Genomic DNA, 21,634 nt, shown 5'->3' on the forward strand with positions numbered 1-21,634 from the left:
CTGCGTTTTCATGTCAGTTTTGTGACAGCATATGTTTTAAGACTGTAGTATGAAGACTTGCCAAAGATCACACAGCAGATATTCAGCATAGAACCATAGACAGAGCTTTGGCTAAATGATTCCAAAATCTCAAGCTATTTCTAGGTGAGGGACAAGGATAACTAAAATGGCAAATTGTCCTTTAGTACAGAAAGAGGAATCATGGATAAGAACAGCTCTCAGAATCTCTGAAGAAAGGCAGAAGTATTGCTACAATAATGCTATGTAACAAACGACCATGGTATAAAGCAGCCATCATTTACTCTCACAGAGGGGCAGGCAGCTGGGGTTTGGCTCTGCCGGTCTCCATGGGCTCACTCATGTGCTGCTAGTAGGCTGGGGGTTGGCTGATCTAGGCTGGCTGGACTGTGCTTAAGGCTGCAAGTCTGGGTGCGGGTCTGGCTCACACATCTGTCACCTCCCTTAGACAGTAAGCTGTCCCATGCGTGCTCTTCTCGCAGCTGTGGCAGGGGCATGAGAGGGCGAGCAGAAACACATAAGGCAGGCCTCCTAAGGCCTGGGCTTAGAACTGGCCCACTGTCACTTCTGCGTCATTCTGCTGGCACAGTCGTCCTCAACCTTTTTCTCATTATTGATCCCCTAAGCAGCCTTTTTAGATATTTTTTTCTCAATTGCCTCCCCTCCCCATGGAATTATTTTTAATTTTTTGTCTTTTTATTGTGCTAAAATATACATAACATAAAATGTACCATTTTAGCCATTGTTAAGTGCACAATTGATTGGCATTTTGTTTATTCGCATTGCTGTGCAGCTGTCACCACCATCCTCTCGAGAACTTTTTCATCTCCTCAAACTAAAACTCAGTACCCATTAAACACTAACTCTCTGTTCCCTCCTCCCCCAGCCCCTGGCAACCACCACTCTACTCTACTTTCTGTCTCTTTTATGAATTCGACTCTAGGATCTCATGTAAGTGGAATCATACACTATTTGTCCCTTTGTGTCTGGCTTATCTCACTTAGCACAGTGTTTTCAAGGTTCATCCATGTTGTAGCACGTACCAGTATTTTATTCCTGCTTAAGGCTGAATGATATCCCACTATATGAATATCTCATTTCGTTTATCATTCATCAGTTGATGGACATTCAGGTTATTTCCATTTTTTGACTACTATGAATAATGCCCTATAAACATTCGTGTGCAAGTTTTCATGTGAACATGTTCTCATTTCTCTTTGTTAAATTCCTAGGAGTGGAATTGCTGGGTCATATAGTAACTCTATGTTTAACTTTCTGAGGAGCTGCCAGACTGTTTTCAAAAGAAAAACTTCACTAGTTTACATTCCCACCAGTAGTGTATGAGGGTCCCAATTTCTGCACTTCCTCACCAATACCTGTTACCTGTGTTTTATTTCAGCCATCTTAATGGGTATGAAGTGGTATCTCATTGGTTTTGGTTTGTGTTGCCCAAATGGCTACCCCCCAGGGAAACTTTTTTTTAAATTTTATTTATTTATTTATTTATTTGGCTGCATTGGGTCTTTGTTGCTGTGCGCGGGCTTTTTCTAGTTGTGGCGAACGGGGGCTACTCTTTGTTGCAGTACGAGGGCTTCTCATTGCGGTGGCTTCTCTTGTTATGGAGCACGGGCTCTAGGCGCACGGGCTTCAGTAGTTGTGGCACATGGGCTCAGTAGTTGTGGCTTGTGAGCTCTAGAGCACAGGCTCAGTAGTTGTGGCGCATGGGCTTAGTTGCTCCGCGACATGTGGGATCTTCCTGGAGCAGGGCTCAAACTCGTGTCCCCTGCATTGGCAGGCAGATTCTTAAACCACTGTGCCACCAGGGAAGTGCCCCCCCCAGAGAAATTTTAATTCCATAGATATATCGCATATCTGTTTATGTACTATGGCACCTTAGAAGGCTATAAACCCTCACAATATCTAAGTTTTTCACCACCAACCCCCAAACCAATTTTTACCTCTTTGGGGGTGCTATTCTTCCCATTGAGAATGCATATATCAATCCAGTAAGTCACATGGCCATACCTGTGTGACAAACAGGACAGTTTTCAAAGTCAAGGGGGCAAGAAACTATACTTCACCCCTTTAGTGGGAGAAATTACAGAGTCACATGGAAAAAGAGGGGCTGCATAGAGGAGAGAATTGGGGCCCTAACACACAAGGTGAAAGAGACTTTGTTTGGCCTGATGAGGACAACGGGCTTCCCCACAATTCCTCAGCCTCTGTGGCAGGCCCACTTCATCTGGAACAGAGCTACACCTTGATGACCTGACTTCAGGATAGCTGAGCTGCTTTTCTGCCCCTTGCAGATCTTGGATGAGGTGGAAAAACGACGAGGCATCTCTCCCGCCCTGGTCCAGCCTCTCATGAGGAGCGTCATGGAAGCCCCTTTCCCAGCCCTGGGCAAAACCATTGTTGTCAAGAACTTCTTGCCAGGATCAGGAACTGAGGTAAGCCATCAGAGTCCTTTCCTGTCCTGGGGGGAGTAGCCCAGACTGTGGCCAAGTCCCAGTGATCCCAGGGGCTGGCTTCCAGTGGGCTGTCATATTCAGCGATGTCCTCTTGCTCCTCAGGCTGCCCCAGATCACCCATTTCTAAGAGTATCATAAATTCCACCCTAAGTCCAGTCCATCCAGCCCAGGATTCTGGCTCAGAACTGTGCCAGGGCAGTGAACATCTTTAGCTTCTCTTATTAGGCTACTGCCTTCATAAATCGTATTTAAACCTATTCAGGTTTTTGGTCTGCATCACCTCTACCACTTTATAGTGTAAAGCAGATTCTTTTCAGGGAAGATAAGCTCAGGTACTACTTTTTATTCATCCTAGACTTTGAAGCACGTCCCTTTCCTTGGCTGGGCTGGGATTTGACGCCAGAGCTTGTTTTCATCCTTCCCATTCCCTGTGTGTGACTCTGTGGATATCAGAGAGCAGATCCCATTCAGCCTTGAGTCTCCAGTTCTAAAGGCCCTCGGAAGAGCAGGTCACCTCTGGGGACAGGGGAAGGATGAGGATGTGTCTGGGATATTCTGGAACAACCCAACTTCCCAGCACAGAGAGGAGCAGTCCCCCTGTTGCTGGAGAATCCTAGACTACCCCTACAGACGCAGGTGGCTTGGCCATGGGGGTGTCAACCTTAGTGAGCCCCACTGTCTGGGCAGCACCAGGCAGGTGCCATGCTGAGAGTAGAAGCCAGTCTCTGCTCACCAAGGAGTCAGCTATTTAAAAAGAAAATCCAGCACGTGAGTAATGACTTGGACTCAGGAACATTTCAGCAAGTACGGAGTGAGAAGGTACGCACACTAAGCATACAAGCTGGAAGAGCCATCACTGGGAAGGGGCCAGGATGGGGTTGAGTTCAATACGAGTCACCTTCTAGAGGAGGTGAGTCTTGAAAGAGGCGCTTGGATCTGCTGGTCCTTCTGCGTGAGCCTGTGATTCCCATGTGAGATGGAGACACTTTGCTGTGGGACTGCAAGGGACAGGACCTCAACAGTCATAGAACTCCCTGTGTGGGCTCCAGATATGTTATCGACAAGGAGGGTCTCCAACCATCCTGGGCCGAGGGCCTCTTGTTCTGCAGTCCTCTCTTCCCACCTGCGTCCAAACTGTCCTCACACGCAGCTGTGAGACTGAGTCCCTACCAAACACACCTCCTTCCCCAATCTCCTGCGATCTTTCTTTTCCCAGTCCCTTTTGTTTTCCTTTTTTTTCTCTTTCCCTTTTCCACTGGCAGTGGGCCACCCCTGCTGCAGATCGCAGAGCCCCAGGTCTGCACTGCGTGTGAGAGGCCCAGCCCCCCTCATGCTGCTCCTGTTTCCTGGCAGGTGATTGAACTGTGCCGCCCTCTGGACTCCCGGCTCGAACACGTGGACTTTGAGTCTCTCTTTTCCTGTCTCAGCGTCCGACACCTGCTCTGTGTTTTTGCCTCCCTGCTTCTGGAAAGGAGGGTCATCTTCATCGCAGACAAACTCAGGTACCACCCGTGGCTACTCCTGCTAAGGTGTTTGAGCGGCGGGCGTCTCACACTGTCTGGAATCTGTGGGGTAGGGACTGCCTGGGATTGCAGAGGCAGCTCCTCTGAAGAAGGGGAGTGAGTCAGTGGACAACTAAGGCCGGAGGTTTGTGAGGCACACCAGTTGTGTAAAGTGAGGTGAGCCCGCACTTCTGTGCACTACTCTTCTGGTACTTGGTCTACTTTTCACTCATTCTGCTTTGTGCTGGGCACCCTTCCATGTGCTAAGGAAAGAGGCATTAAAGACACAGAGCTGTCCTCAAAGAGGCCTCAGTCCAAGGCGGGGGATGGAGAGGTAAACAGACCACCCAGCAGCATGTTGTAAAGGCTGACTAGAGGCAGAGCATTCCGGAGACCGAGGAGGGTGCTCATTCCCAGTGGAGGCGAGCTCCCTGTGTCCTAAGATGAAGAGCAAGTAGAAAGCACATTCCGGGCAAAAGGAGCTCTCTGAACAAAGGCAGGGAGACGGGAGGCCAAGAGCATCGCCTTCAGGAACTTGCAAAGCAGCTCAGTGTAGCTGAGCAGAGAGGAAAGCCCAGAGGAAAGCCAGGAACTGGCAGAGATGGGCAAGGCCTGGTTCTTGGAGGGCTGCAGGACCGTGATGGAAAGCAAAGACACAGCCGAAGGCATCCCTTCCTCTCAGTACTAACGTAAATCACACACACACACTCACTGCCCAGTAGGATGCGCCCACATCCTCGTGGTCACATAAGTGATTTGCAAAGCCCAGGCCACAAATCAAAGAAGATCCTGAAGGAGATGCAAGTAGGGATTTGGGTTAATTCTGAACTTTAAAAAAGAAAAATTCCTGGCATTTTCATCATTTCAAAATACTGAATCAGAGCCTTCCTCGCTTTGGAACTGAGGACATAGTTGCACAAGTGGTGGCTGCAATTCCAGGAAGGGCTGAGATATGGGGCCCAGCTAGAGGTGGGCCAACCGACCAGGAGAGGCAGGGAGGCCAGCTGAGAGTCCATCTGGAAAGAAGAAATACCAAAACACAAAACTTAGAGAACTGTGGTTTGGAGAGGAAATATGACTCTCCACTCTAGAAAACAAAAGGGAGGAAGACGAAAAGGGAAAGAAGAATGGAAAGGACAAGGTGTATGAATGTGGGGTCCCTCAGGAGGCGTGGTGGGAAATGGAATCCAGCCCTCTCTCCGCCGCAGCCCATCTGGTCATCTTGATGATGCTACCCTTTGGACGGCAGCCACTTGGCTGCTCCCAGGCTGCTCCCACCCTGCCTTTGAGCTAGCTATTCACTTTTTTTTTTTTTTTTTTTTTTTATGCGTTACGCGGGCCTCTCACTGTTGTGGCCTCTCCCGTTGCGGAGGACAGGCTCCGGACGCGCAGGCTCAGCGGCCATGGCTCACGGGCCCAGCCGCTCCGCGGCATGTGGGATCTTCCCAGACCGGGGCACGAACCCGTGTCCCCTGCATCGGCAGGCGGACTCCCAACCACTGCGCCACCAGGGAAGCCCGCTATTCACTTTTAATGTCATAGTTATTGTACTCCCTGTGTACTTTTGTCAGCTCAGGAAGCAGGCCCTGCCTATAGCCTGCAGCTGGTGCTGGGCGCCAGGCAGCTCTCCAAGCTCCCTGGGCACTGGGGAATTCGGACCAGAGAGTTCTCTGGGTTAGGGCTCTGGAAGCTAAGGCTGAGAAATAACCCTTCCGTGACCAGGATGGGATTTCACCAGCACTCGAGTAACTGTCTGTATTCTCTGGAAGCCCTACCATCCCCCACTCCCCCACTGTCTTTAGTTGTAGAATTCTCAGGCTTTCCTTTGGGGGAGGGGAAAATGATGGATCTCAGAAAGACCTAGGCAAGGAGTAGAAGGCTTATTACCAGGAGTGGAGATGGGGCAAACAGTCCCTTGAGGCGCTTGCTTCTGGTTTAAAGATGTTAGGCTCGGGAAGGGTCCAGCCTGAGAAAATGTCTGAGAAGGTGGGCGTGCCTCTAGAGGAGTGGCCACCAGGGCCTGTGGCCCCGGCCCTAATCCAGGCTTTCTTCAGGGGGAAGGAGAACAGAAAGTATCACCTGTCTTTCTCATGAAGGTACAATGAAAGAGAAGCTGGGAACAGAAAGGGAGGGGAGCCTCATCAAGGACCAGAGCATCCCTGCAGGGCAACAGAGGGCATGTGTCAGAGGCTCAGGGCACCAAGACACCGGGAAGTACTTAGGACAGAGATGTCTGGGAAGGGACTTGGCCACCTCTACCTTGTCCCTGGACAGATTTCTGGGTTGACAGGTTGAACTCTGGGCATCCCCTCACACGGAGCTGCTGTAGTGAGAGACAATGGACGGTGAAGGGACCCCATCCCTGAGAATGGAGCCTGCCCTGCCCTGGGTCTTGGTCGGTCCTCCCAGCCCCCTCCCCTCCTGCTCTGGCAGGAGACAAGTCACCGCGGTGTTCTGATTAGAGGGACTTGGTTGTTTCTCTCATCACCCCACCTGCTATGGTGCCTGGCACTCTGCCCTGAGAGATTTAGTCTCTTCAAGCAGCAGACACCCACGAGAGCGTGAAATACCAGCTGTAGCTGCTGCGCGCAGTTCTCGCCATAGACCCTTACTGCCCACTGGCTGTTTCCTTCTGCGGCAGCTGCCAGGCGTGGGGCACTGAGGAGACGGGGTTTTTGTAGGGGAGGAGGCGGGGGCAGGGACATGGATAATTCTGGCGCCTTCTTTGGGTCCGGAGCCAGGCCATGGTGCACTAATCAGTGTGTGCCCGTGCATGCATGTGCGTACAAAACACCTGAGTTACATGTTTAGACCCTTTACAACATTCAGGCTTGCACGTCCATCTCTCATCACACAAGAGGGGTCTTCCCGGATCGGGAGGAGTCCTGAACATCCTCAGCTGTTGGCCCCAGGTCTCCTCATTTAGGAAACAAGGGTTTGCCTGGGACCGGCGCCTCGGAGCGCTGACTTGCTGGGACTTCAGTGTCGTCTCATGGTCCGCAGAAGCAGCCCATGATTGTCCTGTTACAAATGGCTCAGTGTTCTCTCTCTTGCCCAATAAATTATCTTTCCACCCAACACTAGTTCCATGTGGACCTGAAGAGGTGGGGAAATAAAGAAAGAAAGGCCTTGAGAGCTCTGAGGCAGGAAGAGAATGAAACACAGCGTGAGTGAACCTGATGAGAATAACAACAGCGCAACCATGAGAGCAGGGAACGCTGGAAGCTGCCCTGGGCCAGGCTCCTTCCTCTAAGGGTTGGGCCTGTATTCTCTCAGGCTCTTGACAACTCAGTCAGTTAGGTTCTATTAGTAGGAAGCTAAAAAGCACACAGAGGTTAAGTCACTTTGCTCAAGGGAGGGAGGGGTCAGTGGGAGGGCCGGGATTCAGACAAGGTCTGCTGGCTCCAGGGCAAAGGAGGAAGTGGAGCAGGCCTCAGTGGTCTGGGGTGGGGAGGCGGGGAGGTAGTGTCTGTGAGACTGTCCGTCTACAGTCTTTTTAAAAACATGCCATTAGGACCCCCTTGGTGCTTGGCAGTCAGGCCAGAATTGTCTCCTGAAGATGCTAAGACATCTGTGCTTTTCTCCCCAGGGCCCACCCTCCCTTACAGCCTTCAGCCTTCCAGCCGGGACCCCAGTGAGGCAGGTGGACTGGGTGACCTCCAAAGTCTCTCCCAGCTATGATATTCTCTGACTTTGTGGACCAGGGTGCCCCAGGCCTCCTGGCACTGTGCTCCTTGGTGTCTGCCCTCCCAGCGATCTTACTCCAGGACTTACTAAGGTCCCCCCACCTCAATTCCTGACCCAGAACTCATCCCCCCTCAGGCATCCTGTGATTTCCAAAGCGCCCCAGGGGGGACTTCCCTGGTGGTCCAGTGGTTAAGACTCTGCGCTCCCAAGGCAGGGGGCCCGTGTTTGATCCGTAGTCAGGGCACTACATCCCACATGCATGCTGCAACTTACAGCTCACATTGCTGCAACTAAAGATCCCACGTGCCGCAACTAAGAGCCCACATGCCGCAACTAAGACCCTGCGCAGCCAAATAAATAAATATTTTTAAAAACCAAAAAAAAAAGGGCTTCTCTGGTGGCGCAGTGGTTAAGAATCCGCCTGCCAGTGCAGGGGGCACGGGTTCGATCCCTGGTCCGGGAAGATCCCACATGCCACAGAGCAGCTAAGCCCATGCGCCACAGCTACTGAACCTGCGCTCTAGAGCCCGCGAGCCACAACTACTGAGCCTGAGCTCCACAACTACTGAAGCCTGTGCGCCGAGAGCCTGTGCTCCGCCACAAGAGAAGCCACCACAATGAGAAGCCCGTGCACCACAATGAAGAGTAGCCCCTGCTCTCCACAACTAGAGAAAGCCCGCGTGCAGCAATGAAGACCCAATGCAGCCAAAAATTAATAAATAAAATAAATTTTTTTTTAAAAAGTGCCCCAGGGGACAACCACCTCATCTGCCCAGCTGTGAAGTGGGGGAGTAGACTGTGTAATTCCAGTGGGACCCCTCTAGCTCAAATGCTCTGGGATTCTATGAAGGCGCTACTGAGGGAAAGTCAGCCCTATAACCAGACATCTGCCCCTCCCCACCCTCACGGAGGCCCACTTCTCTCCCCAGGGATCTGGTTCAGTAGAAACCATCTAAATAGCATTTCCCTTAGAGGGATTCTGATTGTGGGCACTTCAGGGCGGTGAGATGCTGAGGTAACTCACTGTGAGTGCTCCGCTAATGGCCCTCCTCACCTTATGTGGGTTAAAGATAAATATACACCATGTTGTGGATCTGCTCTCATGGGATTCCCAGGCCTCTGCTCTAGCCTGTGTTCAGCAGCTGGGGGTACCCTCTGCACCTCCTCTTGCAGCTTTAACTGCCCTCTTCTGAGGGGGCCTCAGCACGGCCTTCTCTTTTTGGGCCTCTCTGACCCGCAGATGCGCCCCCTCCCCTAACAGGGAGCGCGCACAGAAGTCTGCCTCACCTGGGAGGCAGAGACCTAGCTAATGATTGAAGCACAGAAACGCCACCAAAAAGCATGGTGGGTGTGACGTCACTGAGGGAGAAAGCCAGAACCCTCCTTCTCTCCTCCGCTCCGCCTAAGGGTACTCCTCTGGGAGGCCTCAGCCTCAGTCTAGTTCTGATTTATGGGAAAATAGCTAGAGGGGATTGAAGTGTTTTTCAGCCAGGCCATGACAAACAAGTAGCTGGCCGCAAGCTGTCTGACCTGGGAAAGTCTATGAAGAAAGCCTTCAGCCTGAGTTCCGCCGGTACTTTCATCCTCATCAGCTGGCACCACTCTCTACAGGCTGCACATGCACTGAGTTCCAGCCCTGCTTAGCGAGAAGCAGGCCTCTCCCGAATGCCATCCGTAGCCCCAGTCTTCTTAAGACCACAGAGCAGGGCATGAGAACAGGGCATGCTGCAAACTCAGGGAGTGGCCCCGTGACATCGCGGGGCGGACGTTAGCCTGCTTGAGGCCTGTAGTCACTGCCACCAGCACCCTCCGCATCGCACGACTCATCTGCTCAGCACCGCGGCTGCGGCTGCCCACTGCAAGAGGGAAGAGCTGGGAGCCGTGGCAAACACCGTGTGAGTTACAGAAGGGTTTTAAGTTGAGCCAAAAATCTATCGAATTTAGAATAACATTTCTGCTCCGTTTCATCTCTAGGGTGGACACTGAGTGTTTCTTAAGGCTCTGTCAAGCCAAAGTTTAGCAGATGAAAAAGAAAGAATGTTGTTGTGATGGCTTGTTCTGTTGTCATAACAACCCAAATAAATATTTCCCTATACCCCTTTCTTCATTTCTCTGATGATAAACATTTTGTTTTTTAGTTTATTAATTTCAGTTCCCAAAGTTTTGGCCAAATCTACAACTGGGCTGAATAATAAAGTCAGAGCTGCACATAAACAATTTGTACAAAAGCTGTAGACAGGTTGAAGTTTTTATTTATTTATTTATTTATTTATTTATTTATTTATTTATTTTCTGGCTGCATTGGGTCTTCATTGTGGTGCGCGGGCTTCTCATTGCGGTGACTTCTCTTTGTTGCGGAGCACAGGTTCTAGACATGCGGGCTTCAATAGTTGCAGCACACAGGCTCAGTAGTTGTGGTTCATGGGCTCTAGAGCACAGGCTCAGTAGTTGTGGCGCACGGGCTTAGTTGCTCCGCAGCATGTGGGAACTTCCCGGACCAGGGCTCAGACCCATGTCCCCTGCATTGGCAGGCGATTCTCAACCACTGCGCCACCAGAGAAGTCCCAGGATGAAGTTTTTAATATTCAAGAAATTTACTTCTTATCTTTCTGTAGTGCATTAAGACCAGAAGCCAAATGACAGACTTCTAGCTAATGATAAGTAGGATTAGGTGGTCGAATCTTGACAAATTTAGAGTTTGAACCTTGGCCTTGACATGGGATAACTAAGCAAGTAAGTCCATGTGTAGCTGTGCACCTTCATCTTGTTGTGTGTTCCTTTTGGTTCATTTTTAATCAGTTTCTGTAAGCTTAAATGGGGTCCCCTATCTTGTCTGGAATCAGTTGCACCAGCAATGTTTGCCATCTCAGAAAAAGGTTGGGTTTGTGGCCTGCCCCCTCCAGGCAGGTGAGCTTGCCAAGGCCTACCCAAAAGTGTGAGTAGCTGCCATCTTGGTGGTCTGGCACCCAGAATACTATTTCAGAGGTCCTCAGAGTGGCTGACAGGGAGATACCTACATTTAATTCAGCAGAGTGCTATGAAAAATGCAACTTTAATAGCACAATGCCATCAGACTGACTATATATTAACTACCTATTTTTGCCTACAAACACCAAGAAGATAGCATTTGAAGCAACATTTAGACAGTAGCATAGCCACAAATTGTCTTCTACTCCAAACCCATCACTGACAGATTCTCGGGCTGGAAGCGTACTCCAGTTCTTCCCTTGGATTCAGATCCCTCCCAGGCTGTGCTGGTTTTGTGTGTAGTCTTTTGGGGCCTTACTGCAGCAGTTTAAAAACTCTCCAACACTTGTATCCATTAGTTGCTCAGAGTGAGGTGTTGCCATTGCTCGTCTGTCCTGTCTCTGCTAATGAGCTATAGAATTACCCTCCGATGACAGGCCTTGGTTCTTTTCAATGTCGCTATTTCCAGCTCCTGGCTCCTATTTCCACTTCCTGGCTTTCTCTCCTTCCTTCCTTCCTTCCTCCCTTCCTCCCTCCCTCCCTCCTTCCCTCCCTCCCTCCCTCCCTCCTTCCCTCCCTCCCTCCCTTTCTCCCTTCCTTCCTTCCTTCCCTTTCTTTCTTTCCTTCCTTTCTCTTTCTTTCCTTTTTCTTTTCTTCCTTCCTTCCTTCCTTCCTTTCATTTTTTGGCTGTGTTAGGTCTTCATTGCTGCACGCGGGCTTTCTCTAGTTGCGGTGAGCGGGGGCTACTCTTCATTGCGGTGCACGAGTTTCTCATTGCGGTGGCTTCTCTTGTTGTGGAGCACAGGCTCTAGGCGTGCGGGCTTCAGTAATGGTGGCACATGGGCTCAGTAGTTGTGGCTTGCGGGGTCTAGAGCACAGGCTCAGTAGTTGTGGCGCACGGGCTTAGTTGCTCTGCGGCATATGGGATCCTCCCAGACCAGGGCTCGAACCTGTGTCGCCTGCATTGGTAGGTGGATTCCTAACCACTGCACCACCAGGGAAGCCCTCTCTCTCTCTTATAGTTCATAGTTTGTAGATGTTAAAGCTGGAACGTCCACTTTCCTCATGTCAAAGATGAGGAAGCTAAGCCTGGAGAAGGGCTTTACCTGAGATCACACAGAGAGTAGCAGACCCAGTTTTCTTGAGGCCCAGGCTGTGTTCTTTTTAACTCTGACACATTACTCCAGGGTTTGAAAGTATAGTAATGGAAGTACGGCAGCCACCTCCTCCCGGGGTCTCGCCAGGCCCCAGACTAGATCCGAGTTACCTTTCACTCACGTCCCTGGGATCGATGCACAGTAGGAGAAACGCTTCGCTTGGAATATGCTAAGGGATGCTGATGGGCTCATCCTTCAAATTCCTGGGGTCTGTCCAACTCTGGAAACTCATCATTTACTTTTCTGGTAGCATCTTAGAGAAAGCTCTGTGCTTGATTCTTACTGGTTGCTAGGAGAGTTGGGAGGCTGCCCAGCACAGTAACCCCAAGTAGGGCACAAGGGCTTTGTAGCAACCGGAACCATAGTGCCTTCTCCAGGAGAGCTTAAGCAGTCACAAGTGTATCCTGATGTCTCTGGACTGATGCTTTGACCCTCAGGAAACACCACAGAATGGCAAAGCATTCTGAGACCTGACCCTTCTCCCCTGTGCCCATCTTTTAACCTTGTGGCCCAGGCAACCTCCCACTGGGGCATCTCCTCCCCCGCCTCGCTTTTGTAGGAATTGATCACAGCTGCAGGCCCTGATGTTCCCGTCCTCCACCCCCACTGTAATGCAAGCCAGCTTCCAGGGCCCTCTTCCTAGGACGTCCTTCAGAAACACTGCCTGTCCTCCAACCAGCAGATGCTCAGTAAGGCTACACATTAAGGGGCAAGCGAACTTGAAGAGTCATCCTTAGCATCCCCAGAACCATAGACTGTTCTCTGCATGTTCCTAAGAAACCACCAATCCCAGCAGGACCCACCCCCATGGAAGGCTCCTCTAGCCTTCATGAGTCAGGGAATAAAATTTCGACAGGCTACACTCAGAATAACCCCTTCTTTGCTCTTCCACCATTTATTTTGGGGGAAGAGCTGCCACTAGCTGTATTATTTACAGAATCTGACCTTTCCTTATAGTGTTTCAAGAGGCAGAACTTTTGTTTAGAATATTGGTGGAGCTGGAAAGCAAGAGGGATGTGACGCTGCCAGCACTGCCCACCTGCCATGTGGCTCCTGACACTCTGGGTTCCACAGGTGCCAGCTAACGAGGTGGCAGTGGGAACCAGGTGTGGAACATTGGGACCCAGCTGCAGCAGCGAATCAGGCTATTCAAAAAACAAACAAACAGAAACCACTTGTTAGGAGAAATCACAAACAGTGGCAGCACCTGGCTACATGGCCAACAGGCCATCGCAGTGAGTTGTCATCAAACTGAGCACAGTTGTCCTTTAGCTCCCTGCGTTCCAGTTAAATGAATGACTTTCTTCTTTCTTTTCGTGACATTTATTCACCGGCCCGATGTATCTAGCTCCGGCGTTGCTCATCATTATCTTCTCAACTTGTTCCAACACCTTCCCAGTCCAGCTGGTTCACGCTCACTGCACCTAAGCCAGGCACACCCTGTCCCCCAACCCCGGCCCTGCAGGGCTTCAGCCAGGAGACACAAAGCGCTGCAGCAGCACAGAGAAGGGAGAACCCATTAGACTTACTCCTTCTAGGGATGAGGCCAAAAGAAAGCAGAAGGGCGGGAGGCCTTTTCTTTGAGTTGGGAAAAAAACAGTTGTATTTTTCTATTGCAGCGACTGAGAAAAACCCAGAGGCTTCTGGCCGTGCCTCTTCGTACCTCCATTCCTCAGTGTGTATCTCTTTACCACCCCAAGTCTGCAGGACTCCTCTGTCCCCACCCTCCCCGCATCCTGAATGCAGAGGTTACTTTAACCTCTTTTATTTAATTTATTTATTATTATTTTAATTTTATTTATTTGTTTATTTGTTTATTGGCTGCGTTGGGTCTTCATTGCTGTGCACGGGCTTTCTCTAGTTGTGGCGAGCGGGGGCTACTCCTCGTTGTGATGCATGGGCTTCTCATTGCAGTGGCTTCTCCTGTTGTGGAGCACGGGCTCTAGGTGCACAGGCTCCAGTAGTTGTGGCTCGCGGGCTCTAGAGCGCAGGCTCAGTAGTTGTGGTGCATGGGCTTAGTTGCTCCGTGGCATGTGGGATCTTCCCGGACCAGGGCTGGAACTCGTGTCCCCTGCATTGGCAGGTGGATTCTTAACCACTGCGCTGCCAGGGAAGTCCCTACTTTAACCTCTTTTAGCCTCGGGCTTGTTAGTATAAAATTCAAAAGACAATGCACTCCATCTCTAAAATCACTTCCAGGACTAAAATTTTGTGATTCTATAACTTCCCTGGAGTCAAAAATGCTTAAATCACACCTCTGAAATGTAAATGGACTCTTTTTTTAATATTTATTTATGTATTTACGTATTTATTTATTTTTGGCTGCATCGAGTCTTAGTTGCGGCATGCAAGATCTTTCGTTGCAGCTCATGGGCTTCTCTCCAGTTAGGTGCAGGCTCTCTAGTTGTGGTGTGGGCTCCGTAGTTGCGGCACATGGGCTTAGTTGCCCCACAGCATGTGGGATCTTAGTTCCCCGACAGGGATCGGACCCACGTCCCCTGCATTGGAAGGCAGACTCTCAACCACTGGACCACCAGGGAAGTCCCCTGTAAACGGACTGTTAAACATGAGTGCTGCATTTTTATTCTCCTTTAGTGAATTGACTAAAGTGAGAGTTTCAAAGACTTGCTGAAGAGACCATGGATGACAGCGTCTGTGGACTGGACCATCGCATGATCCACTCTTTCTCCAAGTAATATTTAGGAACTTAACAACAAATGTGCTATAAAAAGAGGTGGATTTCATGCACAAGGCTTCCTTCAGGGAATTCCTTCTTAGGGTCTCTTTTAAGGGACTCCCTCTAGTCACTTGGAAATGAAAACCAACATCCTAGTAAAACACGTAAATGTCAAAATTCCAACTCAACCATCACTGTCTACCTGTCTCCACCCCCCGCCCCCACCAGTTCTCTCGTCCAAATCATTGGCTTCCAAGCCTTTTTACTGCAGTCCCCAATAAGAAATACATTTTAGGGACTTCCCTGGTAGTCCAGTGGTAGAGAATCCGCCTTCCAATGCAGGGGACGCGGGTTCGATTTGGCATGTGGGATCTTCTCGGACCAGGACTGGAACTCGTGTCCCCTGCAGTGGCAGGCAGATTCTTAACCAATGTGCCACCAGGGAAGCCCTGCTTTTTTTATTGCAGTAAAATATACATAACCATAAAATTTACCATTTAAATCATTTTTAAGTGTACGATTCAGTGGCATTAAGTACATTCACGGTGTTTGCAACCATCACTACTATCCCTTTCCAGAGCTTTTTCATCATCTCAGCTATGACTCTGTACCCTTTAAGCAACAATGCAACACTCTCCCTTCCGCCAGCCCCTGCTAACCTCTATTCTACTCTGTCTCTATGGATTGGCCTATCCTAAGTCCCTCATATAAGTGGAATCAAACAATATTTGTCTCTTTCTGCCTGGCTTAATTCATTTTTTAAAAATATTTATTTTATTTATTTATTTTTTAGGCTGTGTTGGTCTTAGCTGCGGCTAAGACGCAGGATCTTCTTTGAGGCATTGCAGGCTCTTTGTTGGGGGGGCGTGGACTTCGCTCTAGTTGTGGCGCTTGCGCTCTCTACTTTGTGGCACACGGGCTCTCTAGTTGAGGCGTGGGAGCTCAGTAGTTGTGGCGCATGGTCTTAGTTGCCCCGCAGCATGTGGATGTTAGTTCCCCGACCAGGGACCAAACCCACATCCCCTGTATTGTAAGGTGGATTCTTTACCACTGGACCACCAGGGAAGTCCTTAGCCAATATCTTTTAATCTACCTCCTTTTTCCTTAAGTAAACCAGAGCTAAGTGATTTTTTTAAACGGCCTCAGGAAAGTTTTATGACAATGAGATTATAGGTGCCTGACATCATGGGAACCTAGTAAAGGAGCATTCATTTATCTAGAACTCAGCTTCCCTGCAACGTTACGTAAACAGAGCACAGCTGAGAACCAGGGCAAATGTTCAAAAGATGTCCTAACAAATGAAATGCTGGTTACATGGCCCTGAAGATGACTTGGTATACTCACAGACGAATCCACTGGGCCCTCACTTTTGTTTTATTCTTACCTTAGACATTTCTAACAAGCTTCTGAAGTTTCCAATCCCATAGCATTTTAGAAACAGCATATTAGAATGAGAGGAGAGGGGAGCTGCTGTGAGCAGGCTCAGTAGCGATAAGAAACGACTGCAAGGAAGAAGAGAAAGTCTGCTCTCACTCATCTCGGAAGGCCGCCAGTCATGACTGCACCGCGGCTCCGCTCCGCAGAACTGATAGCAAAGTGATAATCCCAAATAATCCACCCTTCATTCAACAAACTGAGTTTGAATCCAGGCACTGAGCAAAGCGCTGTGGATCACGCACGATTCATAAGGCCCAGCGTTTGCCAATAAAAGGCTACATTATGGGACTTCCCTGGTGGTCCAGTGGGTAACACTCCACGCTCCCAATGCAGGGGGCCTGGGATCGATCCCTGGTCAGGGAACTAGATCCCACATGCATGCTGCAACTAAAGATCCCATGTGCCACAACTAAGACCCAGCACAGCCTAAATAAATAAATATATATATATATATTTAAAAGGCTACATTATGATCATTCTGCTTTAAGAGAGACTATTTCTCTGAATGTTGTTATTTTTCTGTGTTTTGGATTCTGGGCAAGAAGCAACTGTATGTGAGTTTCGCTTTTACACAAACCGAGCCATTTGGAGCGGACGGCTGCCCATGAATACTGAAGGACTTACCCTGTTTTCCCTTGATCACACCTAGGCTTTCATGCTTGGCGGAGAGACTGTGTGTTTGCATACAAAGTATCTTCAATAAGAGAAGGAGTACCCATGAGAAAAGAGGCTTTTGTTGTTTGGGTGTGTTTTGGGAGGGAGAGGGAATGAATGGGAGCTGGAGTGTGAACAGCTCTCTCTGGCTTCCCCGTGGAGGCTGCCCACCTCCCCTAAATCGGCCCTTTCTCCCCTCTCTCCCCACTGCAGCACCCTGTCCACGTGCTGCCACGCGATGGTGGCAGTCATCTACCCCTTCACCTGGCAGCACACCTACATTCCCGTGCTGCCACCTGCCATGATCGACATCGTGTGCTCGCCAACCCCCTTCCTCATTGGGCTGCTCACCAGCTCACTGCCACTGCTCAGGGAGCTGCCGCTGGAAGAGGTGAGCTCAGGGAGGTCCCCTGTGCCCTGCCTGTGGGGCGGGGCAGAGGGGAGGTGCTGGCTGTCGCTCTGCCAGCAGGCAGGGTCAGGGAGCAGGGGGACCCCACAGCTTTGTCTGGGAGTTAGCCGCCCCAAGTCGGCTTCAGTAGACCCTCAGTGACTGCAGACTCGGTTTCCCCTCTAAATGAACCTACTGCCATGTATACCCATTGAGAAGGGCAGCAATCAACAAGTTACCCAGATTTTAATACACCTAATCCGTAAATAGCCATCCGCCCTATCCTTCCCTTCTCCACCCTGCAGCACCGGGGGAAGACAGCACACAAAGAGCTAACAATAACTGGAAACTATCTTTGGGCTAATAACGAAGTCTTGACAAAGACTGTGCTCCTACAAGGAGGTCCTTTTCCATATCAATTAAAAAGACCACAACCAAAATGTTTTTAATGATCGAGTTCTGGATTTTCAAGTTAGCATCCAAGTGAGGAAAGCCCTTGGCATTTCTGTGATTATTTAGTCCCAGCCCCTTCCTCTAAATAGTCTGTCCCCGTGTACTGAGAACTCCAGCAGTCAGAGCAGAACCGTGGGGACTGAATGACGCTGCGCAGTCCTGAACCCCCAGGGGACCCCTGGGCCTGAAATCCTCCCCGTGTCCCCAGATGCAGCTCCTCTAATTGCCCAGAGAGTCCAAGTCCCGTTAAATATTAACCATCAGACTCAGGTCTTTGAGTGTGGGTTTGTGAACTGCAAAGAGTTTGCCTGGGTACCCTCAATCCCGCAAATGGCTCAGTTCTACCCCAGGAGAAGGTGTGAGAAGGAAGGAGAGCGCTCCCTTAACTCCTGGGCCATGTGTCAGAGCCCATGATTCCCGCTGCTGGTGCAATCATGGTGGCCATCCAGGCCCCCTGCTCATCCTCCATCAGAGCCAGTGGCCCACGCTGAGGCCTGGGGCTCGGCCACTTGCCTGATCCTATGAGTGAGCGCCTCCTTAAGTTTCGTGCCCTAGGCCCTTCACTTGCTTCACCCTAGTTGTGGCTCTGGGTCTCAGCCTCACTCTGAGGAGGGAGGAGGGAGGTGCTTTAGCCTGAAAGCCTTGACTCATGGAAGCCCAGCACCTGTAGCTTGACTTACTCTCCCATTGGGTCCAGTCCTCTGGGTCTCTCCCCTCCTACCCCATTAAAACAAATGACAGGGCTAAGTGTGTCACTGGGAGGTAGGAGGAGGGAGGCCTGGGGGGTGGGGAGGTGGCAGAACCGAGTGGAATGGGAACGATGGGGGGCTGTGGCCTCTGGCGCCTCCTCAGTGACCCACACGCTAAAAAACAGCAGCTTTGCCTCAGCCAGTCTGAGAACAGGGCAGGGAGTCCAGCCTGTGGCCCACACATGTCCCAGCCTGCAGTTACAGTGTTGAAAGTGTGTGTTTCTGGAAAGCCCTTTGCCCCACCTCCCCTCTTCATCGTTTGTGGCTACAGTGGCAATGTCAGGAAACCACAAATGGCCCCCTCCACCCCCAGCCCTGCTGCCACTCTGGGTGCCAAGAAGGAAGAAGGCTAAGAGTCCATCTCTGTATCCCAGAAGCCCTGGTAACAATAATAGTCCCTTTTCCTTATCTCATAGGTCCTTGTGGTCGACCTTGTCAACAATCGGTTCCTCAGACAGGTGAGTAAGAAGTGCAGCTTCAACCCACTGCTTGCTCTGTTTTCAGCTCTTTGTTATTTGGAGCTCAGCTTTCCAGCTGCGGAAAGGCTCCCTTGTGTGCCTGAAATTGCACAACAGGTCAAGGGGCTTGGGCAGTCCCTGGCCAGGGCTTGACTGAGGATAGGACAGAAGACGGGGCCAAAGAGGAGGGCTTTGGACAAAGGATTGATTCCCACGTGTTCTGTCATAAAACGGTTTACTGACAATTAGAATCTTTGTGTAGGTTATAACTATGGACACTTGTCTTTTTTCAACATGCTTTTCAATAATATTTGATAACAAATTTCATGATATAATATGAAGTGGAAAAATCAGGATGCAAAATTGTATACACTATTTTGCTGACCTTGTTTTTTTAAAAAAGAATAGAAACAAGAAAGAAAAAAATATATATATATATAAAACTCTAAAAAAGATTGGAAGGAAAACTCACCAAAACATTAATTCTGGTTGTCTTGGGATGGGAGACTGAAAAGGAGACAGATTATGAGTGATTTTTAATTGTTTTGATACTTTCATATATTTTCTATAATGATTATAAACTACTTTCATTATCAGAGAAAGTAATACACAGTTAGTTTCTTGTTATCACTTGCCAGAAAGGCCTGACTCCTATCAGATCTTGCAAAGAATCATTATATAAAGGCTTTCTGGGCATTCTGAAGGACTGCTTTTACACTTGGAATGGCCACTGAAAAGTTATATGTGTTAATGCCTTTTTTTTATCCTTAGTTCCATCTACTTTCACTTCCCAGAGCCCCTCTGGGTAGGCCCATCCCAAGGCCTTCCTGCTTTGAGACCCAGATCATAAAGCCAGCTTTAAAAAATACTGGTCATCTGCCCTGACCCGAGTCCCCGGATTAGAACTAGCCACCCCATGGGGTGGGAGGTAGGGGACAGTGGGAAACATTGATTGAGGAGCCAATAGGTGCCAAGCACTTTCACAAATTAATTGTGTTGCATTTAATCTCCCCCCCAGCTTTATTGAGATATTATTGACACATATCATATGTAAGTTTAAAATGTACAACATGATGATTTGATGTACATACACGCTGAGAAATTATAACCACAATATGGTTTGTTAACCCCCCATTGCCTCACATAATTACCTTTTTTGTGTAGTGATAACATTTAAGATCTACTCTCTTAACAACTTTCAAGTATATGTTAACTATGGTCACCAAACTGTACATTAGATTCCCCAGAATTTATTCATTTTATAGCGGGAAGTTTGTACCCTTTGACCAACATTTCCCCATTTCCCTCACCCTTCAGCCCCTAGTAGCCACCATTCTGCTCTCTTATTTTTATGAGTTCAGTTCATATATATATATATAACTCTTTTTTTTTTTGGCTGCACTACGGGGCTTGCAGGATCTTAGTTCCCTGACCAGGGATTGAACCCGGGACCCTGGCAGTGAGAGCACTGAGTCCTGACCACTGGACGAGCAGCAAATACCCAGAGTTCAGTTTTTTTAGATTCCACGTATAAGTGAGAACATACAGTATTACCTTTTGCTGTCTTATCTACTTCACTTAGTATTAGTCTATCCATGTTATCACAAAAGTCAGTATTTCTTTCTTTTTTTTTTTTGCGGTACGCGGGCCTCTCACTGTTGTGGCCTCTCCTGTTGCGGAGCACAGGCTCCGGACGCGCAGGCTCAGCGGCTATGGCTCACGGGCCCAGCCGCTCCGCGGCCTGTGGGATCTTCCCGGACCCGGACATGAACCCGTGTCCCCTGCATCGGCAGGCAGACTCTCAAACACTGCGCCACCAGGGAAGCCCAGTATTTCTTTCTTTTTTATGGCTGAATAATATTCCATTGTGCGTATGTGTATCTATGTGTATATATACACATACACATGTATATACACGTACATACACATCTATAAAAACGTCTATTCATGTCCTTTGCACATCTTTTTTTCTATTGAGTTGTATGAGTGCCTTATGTATTTTGGATAGTAACCCCTTATCAGACATATGCTTTACAAATATATTCTCCCATTCTGTAGTTGCCTTTTCATTTTGCTGATTGTTTGTTTTATTGTGCAGAAGCTTTTTAGTGTGATGTACTCTCACTTGTTTACTTTTGCTTTTGTTACTTGTGCTTTTGGTATCAGATCCCAAAAAACTGTTGCTAAGATCGATATCAAGGAGCTTTTCACCTATATTTTCTTCTAGTAGTTTTACAGTTTCTGTTCTTACATTTAACTCTTTAATCCAATTCTTTTTAATCCACATAATTTTTGTGAGTCATATAAGATGGGGTCCAATTTCATTCGTATAAGACAGGGGTCCAATTTCATTCCTTCATATGTGGATGTCCAGTTTTCCCAACACCATTTATTTAAGAAACCATCCTTTCAGACTTCCCTGGTGGCACAGTGGTTAAGAATCCGCCTGCCAGTGCAGGGGACATGGGTTCGATCCCTGGTCCGGGAAGATCCCACGTGCCGCGGAGCAACTAAGCCCATGTACCACAACTACTGAGCCTGTGCTCTAGAGCCCATGAGCCACAGCTACTGAGCCCCCATGTCACAATTACTGAAGCCCATGCACCTAGAGCCCGTGCTCTGCAACAAGAGAAGCCACCGCAATGAGAAGCCTGCACACCGCAAGGAAGAGTAGCCCCCACTCGCCGCAACTAGAGAAAGCCCACACACAGCAATGAAGACCCAGTGCAGCCAAAGATAAATAAATAAATAAATTTATTTTTTTTAAAAAAAAGAAAGAAACCATCCTTTCCCCATTAAATATTCAGCTCCCTTGTCAAATATTAGCTGACCATATATGTACGGGTTTATTTCTGGGCTCTCAATTTTGTTCTGTTCGTCTATATGTCTGTTTTTTTGCCAGTACCATACTATCTTGATTACGGTAGCTTTGTGATAAAGTTTGAAATCAGGAATTATGATGCCTCCAGCTTTGTTCTTCTTCCCCAAGATCGTTTTGGCTATTCAAGGTCTTTTG

At 49.0% G+C, this 21,634-nt stretch overlaps 1 protein-coding gene across 2 annotated transcripts in view; it reads left to right on the plus strand.

Annotated features, from left to right (window-relative positions):
• The window catches only part of DENND2A (DENN domain containing 2A), a 102,599-nt gene that overhangs the window by 76,794 nt on the left and 4,171 nt on the right, over positions 1-21,634 (plus strand). For both annotated transcript variants that reach the window (XM_032643522.1, XM_032643521.1), the window contains 4 exons: positions 2,328-2,468; positions 3,843-3,991; positions 16,784-16,961; positions 18,577-18,618. In XM_032643522.1, the coding sequence (XP_032499413.1) occupies positions 2,328-2,468; positions 3,843-3,991; positions 16,784-16,961; positions 18,577-18,618 (510 nt within the window). The remainder of the gene's footprint in view (positions 1-2,327; positions 2,469-3,842; positions 3,992-16,783; positions 16,962-18,576; positions 18,619-21,634) is intronic.

Source organism: Phocoena sinus, chromosome 9 (assembly GCF_008692025.1).
Source record: "Phocoena sinus isolate mPhoSin1 chromosome 9, mPhoSin1.pri, whole genome shotgun sequence".
Taxonomy (NCBI): Eukaryota; Metazoa; Chordata; class Mammalia; order Artiodactyla; family Phocoenidae; genus Phocoena; species Phocoena sinus.